Consider the following 13302-nt stretch of genomic DNA (forward strand, 5'->3'; position numbering starts at 1 on the left):
TGCATTGTTTTGCATTTTGTGACTTCCACAAAAGACAAATTATCCACTCATAAATTTTGTTTTCTAAAAAACAGTGCTAGAATATCATCTTGTTTTAAAAACTCAATATCGTGTATCGTCTGGTCTCATGAGCTGAGTGTATCTGTCGTCTGTGCTGTGGATGACTGTCACATGTTGTGTAAAAGCAGCTTTAAGTAGTCTAGGATAGAAAATCATTATGCAAGTCCAAGTCCATGTACATGCTGTTTAAATGGATTCTAATGCCAAACATTCATGACTTCGCTTCCCTTCTCATCAACAAGGCACATTTCCCCCCCATAGAAAAGTTTACTCTTGACTCAGATAACGAACAACTTCTTTATTTTATAACTTCATAAATTGTCTGAACACACTCACACACACACACACACAGACCTCACAGTGTAGAGGGAAAGGTAACACAGTTGGCCTCGGGGACTCTGTATCTCCTCGGGGAAGTTAAGCTCCTTGGGGAGTCAATGCAACACCACTGTCCCCTTGGCAATATGCAAATCCCTATATGAGATTTCCCACCGTGCAGTGCTCCAAGGCCCCTAAAGACTCGCTCTGTTTCTACTTTAAACCTCTCTGGAAATACAGGTTTTCATTTCAAGTTTTGCATATTTTGATGAAACTAATGAAAGATTTTCCATTTTCTAAATCCAAATCTTTATGCTCATACATGTGTACCCATTCCAGATTTTGATGTCACCAGATTGACACCTGGATTCTCCTCTACAGGGAAGAGGCTTGATGTGCAATAACTCCAATGATATCGATCTAAAGTTACTGGGGTTTCTAAACCTGTATAATAATTGCCTAAAGCTGCTGAACAGCAATGAGGAGTGTGATACATTGGCACTTTTAAAAAAAAGTTTAATCTTACAAATAAATCCAATTGGCATGATGTAATAACCATGCACTTTTTCTTCACTCCACCTTTGTATCAAGTCTTTGTATTACCAGTAGAAGTCTGTCAAACTCTGCATCCATCAAGTTGACTTGAAAATATTTAGTCTAGAACCATTCAATGAATCAATAGATTTCCAAACATTTAGATGATATTACAGTCAGTATTTGTTTTTCAGAATCTGTCACATACAAAAGTAATCCCACAGCCAAGTTGAAGTTAGCAGTCAGTTCTTTGACAGCCCGCAGTGCAGCCAATTAAAGCACCCAGCCAAGCAGGAATCAGTGGTCTGGCACGATGTGGCACAATTGAGTTTGTGGCTTTACAGGGTTTCTTTGCCATTCCTGCAAAAAAAAGTGCACTGAAGGGCGTGATGGATCCTCAGTCAGCACGCTCGCTGTCAGAGACCCGGGGATTTGCATCACACCTTGAGCGTTTTAAATGGCTGCACATATAATAATAATAAAAAAAAAAAAAAAAAAAGAAATAAATGAAATGAGTAAATCAGGTTTCATGAAATGAAATGACAGGCAGGTTGAAACAGCGGGTGAGTGTGTGTGTTTCTTGCCACCAGCGTCAACATTAAACACATCAGATTGAAGCCACCCTCCAGGGTAGCATCACTCAGCCAGGTGTGTGTGTGTGTGTGTGTGTGTGTGTGTGTGTGTGTGTGTGTGTGTAAATGTGAGCATGGTGAAGCCTAAGTCTTTTATCTACTTTTCCGTTTCCTCTGGTTTTTTGTTTATCTACAGATTTATTTATATATTTCTGCTGAGCACTGAACACACTCACACACACACATAGACACACATTGATCTATCGATGTATTGATGTGTGAGTGGATGTCAGCTTTTTATTTTATTTTCCGTCTCCTCCCAATTTTTTTAATTATTTCCCTTAGTATAGTCTCCTGCAGAGTTTTTTTTTTTCCCTCACTCGAGTTAACCGGAGTGCTGTTTTCCTTTGCCAAAAGCAGTCAAATGCTGAAAGTTAGTTAGGTAAAAAAAGAAGCTCTGACAGAACATCCTGATTCTCATTTGGGAGAGGTAGGAACTTAACTTATTTCAGATTCCGACAGTATCCCTCAGCGTAACTGTTCTAATTCAAAACTTTTCTTTGTTAACAAAAGTGATAAGATATTAAAGCTTAGGAGACTGGAGGTTCATTATTGTTACATTATTATTTTTCTCATGGCTTTGCTTGTTTTTCTATCGTCCAGCTTTTTATTTCTAAGCCTCTCGAGTCTTCTGTGCAAGGACAGTATTATAGCTCTCTCTCTCTCTCTCTCTCTCCCCTCCCTCTCTGTTTCTTTCCCTCTTTCCTCCTTTCTTTCCCTCCCTCCCTCTCTCCCTCTCTCTCCCGTTTTCCTCTTAGGACCGGAGGAGGATATGTCTCTTTTTCTCCATATTGACTTTCCCAGGTCAGGCTCCTCTTCTCCTATTAGGCCAAGCTAACTGATCAATACGCAGGCCTGGTGGGCTGCTGTGTGGACACGCAGACAGGCATACACAGTGGGCCGTGCCCCGGCCAAGTGCCACGCTCATTAACACACACACACACACACACACACACACACACACACACACACACACACACACACACACATACACACACACATACACACACGGACTAACCCCAGAATTTTAGGTACACACAACACATGCCCGATTGTACACTCATAAGTTGTTGCGTATACATTTCATGATTATACAACTTCCAGCAGAAACTATTTTTTTTAAGCACATGTACAAACTTTATTAAAAACAGGCAACCCAGTGACACAATCAATCAAACAATCAAGAATAAATCTATAAATCCTTTTCCCCTTGGTTGCTTGTCAAAACCAAATGTCAAATATGGAGATGAAACAAACTCCTCCTCTGCTCTAAAATCTCCCTCTGTATTCTCCTCCCCTACTGTTTCCCAGCTGGTGAGTTGTGACATCTGCAGTGCTGCGACAGGGATAAGCAGCTGCCAGAGATGGAGGGGGGGAGGGAGTGGTGGGAGGGGGGGGTGGAGAGCCATTGAAGACAATAGAGAAGAGAAGGGAGGGGCTGGATGAGGAAGGGATGAGAGGCAATGACAACCAGCAACAGTTAGGTGTGTAGCAGGGGGAGCATGAGCTGTGTGCGTGTGCTTCAATGTGTATGTGCATAAATGTGTATGTATGCACTTGTGAGAGTAAATGGTGGGTCTGTGTGTGTGTGTGTGTGTGTGTGTGTGTGTGTGTGTGTGTGTGTGTGCTTGTGTGCATGGCAGTGTGCCAGGCGGTGCCATCTGGCAGCTTGACAGAGCTCTTCTCATTAACAGGGAGGTTAATTGCTGTGGCAGCACCCAGGCTGTGTCAAACATCACCCTGGGGACTTGCAGGCAACAGACGATCTACATGTTTGTGTGCGCACATGCACGATCGTGTGGGTGATTGTGTGTGTTTTACCACTGGAGTGGCACCGGAAACCCTAAAACTCCTCTCAACATGTTTTAAGACCCTGCAGTGTATAAGCCCTGATACGCAAAGTGGGCAGCAAGGGGGACCAGTGCCCTCTGTTTGTGTGAGTATGCGTGCATTCATGTGTGTGTGTGTGTGTGTGTGTGTGTGTGTGTGTGTGTGTGTGTGTGTGTGTGTGTGTGTGTGTGTGTGTGTGTGTGTGTGTGTGTGTGTGTGTGTGTGTGTGTGTGTGTGTGTGTGTGTGTGTGCATGCCAGGCTACATGCATGTTTATATTATTCTTATGAATTATGTCTTGTTGCTGTAATGATGTAGAAAGAATTGGGTTTACGGAGCCAATGCATATAGCCCTGAGGGCAAACAGACATGCTCACACACACACACACACACACACACACACACACACACACACACAAACACAAACACACACACACACACACACGAGGTGGGGTGGGGAAGGGGTGGCAATTTGCATGTTATTACTGCATATTCATGACTAATTTTGTTAGCCCTGCCTAATAGGCCTGAGTGACAGCTTGAGATATTGAGAGCCTGCTTTAATATCACACAGACTCACTGTGATACACACACACACACACACACACACACACACACACACACACACACACACACACACACACACACACACACACTCACACTGTCCTCAGTCACATTCACTCGCCCGCTCTCTCTGTCCACACAGTAATCATAACAACACTTATCGCTCTAAATAGGAATTCCCTGTTCATCAGTTGTTTGACATAGTGTCATTTATTTAGAACATCTACTGTAACATATACAACAATATATTAAATCCTATAGCCTCATTTTTCACATACAATCAGGACCTCATTTGCAATCACACTCCGACAAATACATGCATGTACACACACAAACCTTGAACTGCATGGATGTATTAACTTGTTGCCGAAAAAAAGTGTGGCATGTTTACCTTTGTTTATTCTTTCTATAAAGCAGTAGAGTCTGAAAATATTTATTTTACCTAAAATGCTTGATTCATTTTTCATCCATTCGCCTTTTGAACATAGAACATGTATGATTAAGTGAAACAAACTATTTTTCTCTTCTTATTTCTTTCATCTTGACAACATATTTGTTTGGTTTGGATGTATTTATTTTAAAAAAGAAAGTACTTTTCCAAGGCAAAATGATGCTCCTTATTTTTTCTAAAGAGTATTTTCTGCAGCACACTTATGCACACAAACACACACGCACACACACGCATGCACGCACGCACACTCACACACACACACGTAGAAGCACATAGTATTCTACACTTACCACCCCACTGTGCAGGTGGAAATAGGGATAAAATTGGCTGCAGTTACTATTCATGCAAAACCCTCTTTTCTTTTTCAACTTATTCCCATTTCAGGTCATTCGTCTACAAAGAATGTCTCCTATATTTGGGGGTGATTTAAGCGTTTTGCCATCAAAGTGACAAGGACATAAGTTTTGAAAATGCTAATAAAAAGGACCAACCTTTTTCACTTTATTTAAAAAGAAGAGCCTTAAAAAAAAAGTCGCAGACTGAAATTTCTGCACATCTTTGCGGAAAGATTGTCTTTGTCTACACGTTTATGTACTTATAAAGGCTTTTGACTGTGCATGCCTTGAATTTTAAAGTTTTTGTTCGAGCGTTTCAGAAAAATATTTTCTCAGTGAAACACTCGGCAAAGTGATAATTCATAACAAAGACCGACTGTAGTTAGAATCAAATTAGCAGCAGAGCAACACATAGCAGTTCCTGGCTCTTCTATACAGAAACCGACTGTAATCTAAAGTCAGTTTTTCTCTCTCTCTCTCTCTCTCCTCTGTGGCTTTTACTCCATTTGACTGAAAGTTGTTTTTTTTTCCTTCCTGAAGTGAAAGATTTAACTCTCAGCGCTCTCTCTCCACTCACATGTCACTTTTGTCAAATCTTGCCTTTCCTTCCCTGCTTGGTGCGAACGTGTAGACACGCTTGATCAAATGTGAGTTTAACATTTTTAATCTGCGCAAAGTTTCATCAGAATAACTCATCTCATGAGGCTGGTAAATATGTGTGTGTGTGTGTGTGTGTGTGTGTGTGTGTGTGTGTGTGTGTGTGTGTGTGTGTGTGTGTTGTACGTGCCTGCGTTTGTGAAGAGTAAGCCACAGTACTGTGTGATCTGTTTTTTTTTTTCTCTCCCCTTCCATCTTGGGTGTGTGACAGCTGTCACTGGTGACTCAGAAAGGTGTCTGGGCAGAGTTAAAGTATTTTTCACCGCTGGGAAACACACATACACACTCACACAACCTCCTATCAGCTCCACTTTCTGTCACCTAGCACAATTTTCACCAGGCTCAGCATCTCTTTGCTGCTTTTGAATTATATTTTTTTATGAATCGTATATTACATTGTATACACACTACATGCGTCGGTACATGAAGTAATTGCTTACCTATTATTTTTCTGTTTTATTGCAGTAAGCAAAAGATGAATAAATAAATAATCTTATTTAAGCATCCTTATGGGTGAACCGGTTAAAAAAAGGCCTTGAAGAAAATAATACTTTAGATAATAATTTAGATTATGAATGTTATTTTTCCATACGGATGGTGAAAATACGCCTATCACCTCTGTAATTAAGATAACTTTAACATATTGAGTGCACCAACTTGAAAAAGTACCTTCCAGCCATTTTCCAAGAAACATATGCTAATTTTATTGGTTTTCTTTTTTCTAATCTTTTGTTGTCCCTCTTTTTTCTGCTACAGACCAGGTTCCTTGGAAGACCTGAAGATCCCGTTGGAAACAAAGGACGTGATGCTCTCTGATCTGGAGAGGAATCAAAGGGACAGTTTCCAGCAAAAGCGAAAGGTAATCAATTCCATAATTTCTTATTTCAGTTTTTTACAACTGAAACACACCCCTTCAAAGTTTGTGTGATTGATTAAGATCATTTTTGAAGATCTGATTTTTAGATTTCAGTATATCGTAACACCCGCTCTTATTTGCACCAGTGTACGTACTCCACGAGGTTGTCACAGGTTTCAGTGTATTTTCTAAAATAAGAAAGAGAGAGAGAATCTCATCATTTTACTCCATCTTTTCTGCAGATGTTCTAAGACAGACTACACAATTAAATGACTTATTAAGGTGATTTTTTCTGTTTTTTGCAGCATGCTTGTTATTGTTTAGTAGCCTGTCTACGAGCTGAGGAAGTCTTTTTTTTTTTTTTTTTTTTTTACGATATTGGTTTGGCAGCTGTGCTTGAAGCGCTCCATGTGCAGCCAGGTTTAACAGGAAACCGAGGCGTGTGTGATGAATTACCAGCATATCTCAGAGCCCTGGGTAACAAACATGGCGTCGCCAGCCGGGATTAAAAGGGAGAGTTTTTTACGGCCTTCCCACACCTCCTAACAGGGTGTCACTAAATTATACCCACTGCTGTTTTACTGTCTTCTGTGGCTTACGGTTATGCACACACATACATGCAAACACACATTCATTTGCGCTTGTGGTAAACCCGGGGCTTGTTGGTTGTTTATGTGTGTGTTGGCTGGTTGCTGTTTATTTATGCTGCTTGTGAGTTGACTCATTTGCACTGCTGCTAATTAGTGGTTTGTGTGATTACAGAGCCAACGAGAAACAAGCGGAGTAACTGGAGCTTGTTCTGCTAATCATCTTTTCAGCAAATGTTGATATATTTATTTCATTCTGCCTGTGTTTCTGTTTAACTGGAACGTCTGCACGACAGATGCAGGGGGAGATCTGTCTGCACGAAATCACATGCACACACACACAGCCTTGATTAATATGATTGACAAAGAACTTCATCTGTGTCTTATAACAATAAATGATTTTATAGAAACTCAATACGTCCCCAGGATAAGACCCCTTTGAGGACCAATGACAACGTTTCTTTTGAACTGATCTATCACATATCAATCACTGACATTGTTTCAGTTTTCACTGCGTAACCTTCATTTATTTATTTGGTGTAGTTTTTATGTCTTGCATACTCGACCCTGTGTTTCCTCTGCACAGTCTGACAAAATCAAAAAATAAAGACATAAACTGCAGTTTAACAGAAATGGTAAAATCTACATATTCTTATAATGTCAGTAATAGTGAGTAAAAGTATGACAGGTCTATTTTCAAATGAGATATCAACAGATAAATGAATTGGCTTAATCATCTATTGCTAGATCCTAACTGTATGAGTTTTATGGAGAACTAATGAACACCACCTCTGACGCTCAGACAAATGATGTTAGCAACTCTTCCTGGGAGTGACTCGCTCGTTTATTTCTTTAACATTTCATCTGCAGACTGCATCGCAGGTGTCTGAAAGGAGTGAGAGGCTGGTGCACCTGCAGAGCGAGCTCTCCTGTCTGCAGCGGATCCACAAAGACAGCACCAAGGAGATCGCTGAGAAAGACATCTGCATCACTAAACTGCGAGCTAGCATTGAGCTGCTGCAACAAGAGGGGTCTGACTCACACGCTCAGGTAGGCAACACGGATATGACCACTCTCAGATCTTCAACCTCAAGTAAAGGCAGTAATACGTCATTGTAAAAAAAGTCCTGCTTTTACAAAATCATCAGTGAATTACACTCAAAGTGATGGAAGTTCAAAACGACAGATTCTCATTGTATATGGAATTATAAGATTCTTCATTTTGATGAATCAGTGTGTAAATAGCATTTTATTGCAGAAGATGCTTTAGATGGATGTAGTTCAAACTACTTTACAGGTGACAGCTGTTGAGTCACATGGTTTCAACACTATGAATAGGGTGACAAGATTGAGCTTAGGATTTTTGTGATCCACAATCTCTGTTCAGCTTTTGGACCTTTCTCTACTCTTATATTTGTGTCTGAAATATTGTATCATTTTAAGACTTATTCAAATGAAACCATGTGAGGAGCTAAGAGGGGGAAGGGCCTCTGTGATTAAACTGTTATTGACTCATTGACCTCTGAAATATGACAATAGATAATAACTTTTATCATGTTTGTGTGGTCTATATTCAAAAAGTTTGAAACATAAGTACAGGACATGAATGAAACATTCAGAGATTCATATTTCTAATAATTTCTGGACATCAAAGATAAACATATCATGCGCTTTAAAAAAAAGAAAAAAACGTTCTTTCTCCAGAGCTGACTCACAATGATCTGCTCTCAAATTGTCACTTTGACTTTCAGATTAGAGCCCGACTGATTAATCGCTCAGCTGATATTATCGGCCGATATAAGCATATTCAGTATTCGGTATCGGCTAATTTTATCGCAGATATTACTAGATTTAGTCACCAGTCAAACAGCATTTCATTTGAGCATCATTGTATTACACTATTGGCAGATAGTGTTCACTTCCTAATACAGATATCGGTATCAGCCCAAAAAATCTCATATCGGTCTGGCCCTAGTTCAGTTTGTTTTACAGACTGCAGAGATACGTCTGCCTGCATGTATCTTCTTTTTTTCTTTCCCATTTTAGCTTTCCAAACTGAGTGTGAGAGCAAGGGAGCTTCAGGAGGAATGGAGCCAAAAAGAAGACGAGCTGAGACTGAAACATGACAAGAAGCTTCAGAGAGCAGAGGAGAGGAGAAGGCAGGAGCAGCAAAAGAGAGAGAAGAAGGAGGACGAATGGAAGAGGGCAATTGAGGAGGAGAGAAAGGCCCATGCTCAAGCTGTTAGAACGTGGGCTGAGCAGACAGCTAGCTTGAATGCTGAGGTAAGCAAATTCATGTAAAAGCAGACATAGTGTGTGTAACCAGAAACAATGGGGGAAACTAAGTGTGTAAGCTTGGCAGCAAATAAGAAGTCCATTGTGTTCAGACATTTGTATTCTAGTGTATGAAGTAATGAGCTTTTGAAAATGTTAGAAGAAGAGGAAGTTAAATAAACTCACCCTGAGCCAAAGTAAAAATCCCAAATATTTCAAACCTTTACGTTTAAGAGAAGACTTAAATCAATATTAATAGAATTCACAAAACTTTCTCCTCGTACGTCCTTTTATCTCAAGGCTTTAATTTAACATGTCATCTTTTGGTGATAACTTTTATGATGGAGTATTCTTAATTGAGTGTTCTCTCTATGTGAAATTAAAACAGCCAAGAAGACATCATCATTACCCGCGGTGCACTCTCATATACTTGTAAAAAAAACAAAAAAAGAAAAACAGCAAAACACTTCACCTTAATGCAGACCTCAGACATTCTCTCCTCTCCACCCCCTCCACACCCGCGCCTTTCCTTCCATCCTGCCATCTCGCCACAACCGCTCCAAATTAATCTGCAAAATATTGATTTGAGGAGCAAGGGGGTAGGGGCGGGGGGCGCAGGATTGCGGCCGCATATTAATACGAACGGGCCGCTCTTCGTCTCTCCTCTATACTTTAAGATCCTCATATCTTCATAATTGATTAATGTTCCTTTGTGAAGTGGGGATGAATAATACATTAGTGGGCCTGCTGCACCCTCAGGCTGATGAGAAAATGTTTAATTTCAGTAAATGTAGCGCGCCCGCTCTCTTTCTCTCTCTTTCATTTTCCCTCTCTGGTTATTTGTGAGTGTTGGAGTGTTTGTGAGTTTTCACTTGTGAGCTGAAGACCAGAGGAGTGTTGTGTTGATTTGCTTCTTTTTTTTTTTTTTTTTTCTTCGTGTTTACTGTCGGCTTGAAGCGCATGTTAAGCATCACAAACAAAAGGCAGCATCTGCATTTGCAAACATGAATATATAAATTGGAGGAATGAGAGTGGTATTGTTCTATTAACTGGTACAACTGCAGGAGCTGTGTCACTTTACAAGCTGTTTGCAAAAAAATAAAAGAAGAGAAATCAACCCTTTGGACTTTTATGCACACATCCGAATGCGGCTAACATCAGCTGCTACATTATCTACTAGCAATCAGTGGAAGTATGCAAATTTGCCATAAAACCACCTGATGAGGACAAGTAGCCTCTTCAACAGGACGGAAAGGTGCCGGAAGGGTGACATATGTCAGTAGCTGTGACTGGAACAGCCTGGCTCGACTCTGCTCATCTGGTTAACAATGCTAATTATGCTAAACAGACGGCTAATGATGATGATTAGGGATTTAAGAGCTACAGCAAGGGAAGCTTGGCGTGTGTGTGTCTGAGCACACTTTGTATGTGTTGGGAATAGGGGGTGGCAGGCGTGTGTCTAGCACCTGATGGCGAGCATCTGTGTGTGTGTAGAATAGATAAATGATGAAGTGAACACACACACACACACACACACACACACACACACACACACACACACACACACACACACACACACACACACACACACACACAACCACAGGTCTCACTTCATGCCTACTTAGCTGTGCTTCATTTTCATTTGAACTCGTGCCAGTGATGAAGGGGATCCATACTCACGCACAGCGTCTTACACACACACAGAGCGCTAATTGAATAAATAATACTTATCTGTTAACAAGCATCCTAATTAGTTATGCTAATCAGCCTAGATAGCACAATTAACCTCATGGAGTGAGGCAGACAGGGCTCCTCTTTGTGTTTATATGTGGGTGTGGATTTATATGCCTGAGAGCGTATCACAGACACTTAAGAAAACACATTTGCCTAATTAGTTCTCAATGACATAGACAAGCATTTATGTTTTTCCTCTTGTCCTTATTGTTCTGCTTCTGAATGTAAGGTAATAAGCTTTACACACCAAAGAAGTAAGACGTATTGAATACCCCCCCAAAAAACGGCTTTGAAAGCGTATGCAAGGATAGGAGCATTTCTGTGTGCTTCTGTCCGCTTTCTGCCAGTCTGTCTCAGTTAGATCCACATGGACGTGTATATTTTTACAACTATAATGGTTGTTTAAACAGAGTGTGTATTTGCTCAGAGAATGTCTGCCTGTTCCATTAGTTTATGTCCTTGGAAATACAATTTGGCCTCAAGTTCTCTACGTTTATTTAAAACCTTCAGTCAGCGTTCCCATCCTAATAGTGAGCCGTGTTTCCTCTCGTTTAGCTGCACCACTCATTATCTGGGCCATGTGGAGGAGACAGTGTTTAGAGAGGGAGAGGGAGAGAGACTTGTAGAGGCACAGAGAGGGAGAGAGAGAGAGAGAGGGAGAGAGAGGGAGAGAAAATGAGTAAAAATGGGAGCGAACACCAGAAAGGAAAAGACAGAAAGAATAAATGAGTGACTGAAAGAGAGAGAGTGTAGATTTTCTTTGAACCTGACCACAGCTTCTTGTGCTTCTAATGAATGGTGAGGAGAGAGAAGGGAGGGAGACACCCAGAGACAAGACTTTCTTTGTTGTGCCTATGCTAGAGAGAGAGAGAGAGAGTGAGAGAGAGAGAGAGAGAGAGAGAGAGAGAGGGAGGATTCAACAGATTTATGTCTTACAGGAAGTCTCCCAGATTTGTGGTGTCGCAGACCGCCTCACCCGAGTCAACTTCATGCTCTGGCATTTAATTAATAGTCCGTTTAAGTTTCTGTGTGGATGTATTGAGTACTCCTGTATGTGTATATCTGTTGTCCTCTGCCTCTGCATGCGCCTGACATGCTGTTTATTACGAGGGGTTTGTAGATGGGAATTAGTTTTGACAGAGTTGTGCTCATCTGCTGCTCTGGTTTTGTTTTCACGGCTGACAGTGTTTCGAGCTTCAAGTAAAACACACTGTGTCAGAAATATTTGATATGTTTAGAGTTACATTGTGTGTTGGAGCTCAGTCAAGACTCTTTAAAGTGCGGCAATTGATATTTCTTTCTCATTTTCACACAAACAACCACTTGTCAGGTACATTCTATCCCCCTATCAATCAATCAACTTCATCAATTTTCATTCATACAGCACCAGACTGAACAAAGGTTATCTGGATCAAGAGTAGTCCAAAAAAATGTCATAGTATTTTCAGAGACTAAGCTGAATCTACCCATCAACAAACACTTAATTGCAGGAGCAATTCATAACTTTTATGTTTGTAAGGTTCATTTTTGGGCTTTTTATGCCTTCATTTAGAGATAGGGGAATGACATGCGGGAAAGGAATCCCAGGTTGGATTTGAACCCGGGCCGCCCGCTTGAAGGACTATAGTCTCTGTACATGGGGCTTGCACACTAGCCACTAGGCTACCTGCGCCCCTGAGAAAAACATATTTTTAACAGGCAGAAACCTGAAGCAGAACCAGACAGATGGACAGTAGGGGTGGGAGTTGCAGGGTAACTCAGGATACAATGCAACACAATACGGTATAATATAATAGGAGTTGTATAATGATACATCACACTATCTAAGTACCTGAAGAATGTAAAATGTCATGACGTCAAATATATTGCCATATCAATACTCTAGACAGCAATCTGCCATGATCTTGTAATCCCTATTTTGGTAACCTTTAGTTCTTTTTTTTTAATCTAATAATTGAGTTAAGGTGTTTAAAAAAAAAGAGAGAAAAGAAACGGGTATTAAAGCTCCTACCAACATTAGCATTGGGTCACGGCACCTTTGCTAATGTGCTAATGGAATTCGCTGTGGTGAGCTAAACTGCACATTAACATCCAAAGCCTGCACTTCTGTAAAGAGAAGACCAAATAGTGGATGCTACTCTGTGCTGTACAGGTCTTGAATAGGGGTGAGATGCTAATATTAGCTCATGCTCACATCAGCTGAGTCATCTCCTCTGTGTCCTTGGCTTATTAACTGATTTAAGACTGATTAGATCAGTCCTGCAAGAACATGCGCTGGCACGCCTACGCACCGAATTTGAATATCAAAATGGAATTGCTTGACCAGTGAAAACTAGATTAATTCCAGATTGTTGCGTCAAGGTGTAGCTAAAACTGATGACAGTGCATATTTTTAATGCACCTTGCAGCATTTAAAGCCATTTATGACATTATCCAGAGCTCATGTTATGCAAACACATTTTCCAAGTCAA

General features: G+C 40.7%; 1 protein-coding gene across 1 annotated transcript in view; it reads left to right on the plus strand.

Annotated features, from left to right (window-relative positions):
* Positions 1–13302, plus strand: part of LOC109981991 (trichohyalin-like) — a 96445-nt gene that overhangs the window by 15872 nt on the left and 67271 nt on the right. The window contains exons 4-6 of the mRNA XM_065949091.1: positions 6137–6239; positions 7694–7873; positions 8870–9106. Coding sequence (XP_065805163.1) covers positions 6137–6239; positions 7694–7873; positions 8870–9106 — 520 coding nt within the window. The remainder of the gene's footprint in view (positions 1–6136; positions 6240–7693; positions 7874–8869; positions 9107–13302) is intronic.

This window comes from Labrus bergylta, chromosome 20, assembly GCF_963930695.1.
Source record: "Labrus bergylta chromosome 20, fLabBer1.1, whole genome shotgun sequence".
NCBI lineage: Eukaryota > Metazoa > Chordata > Actinopteri > Labriformes > Labridae > Labrus > Labrus bergylta.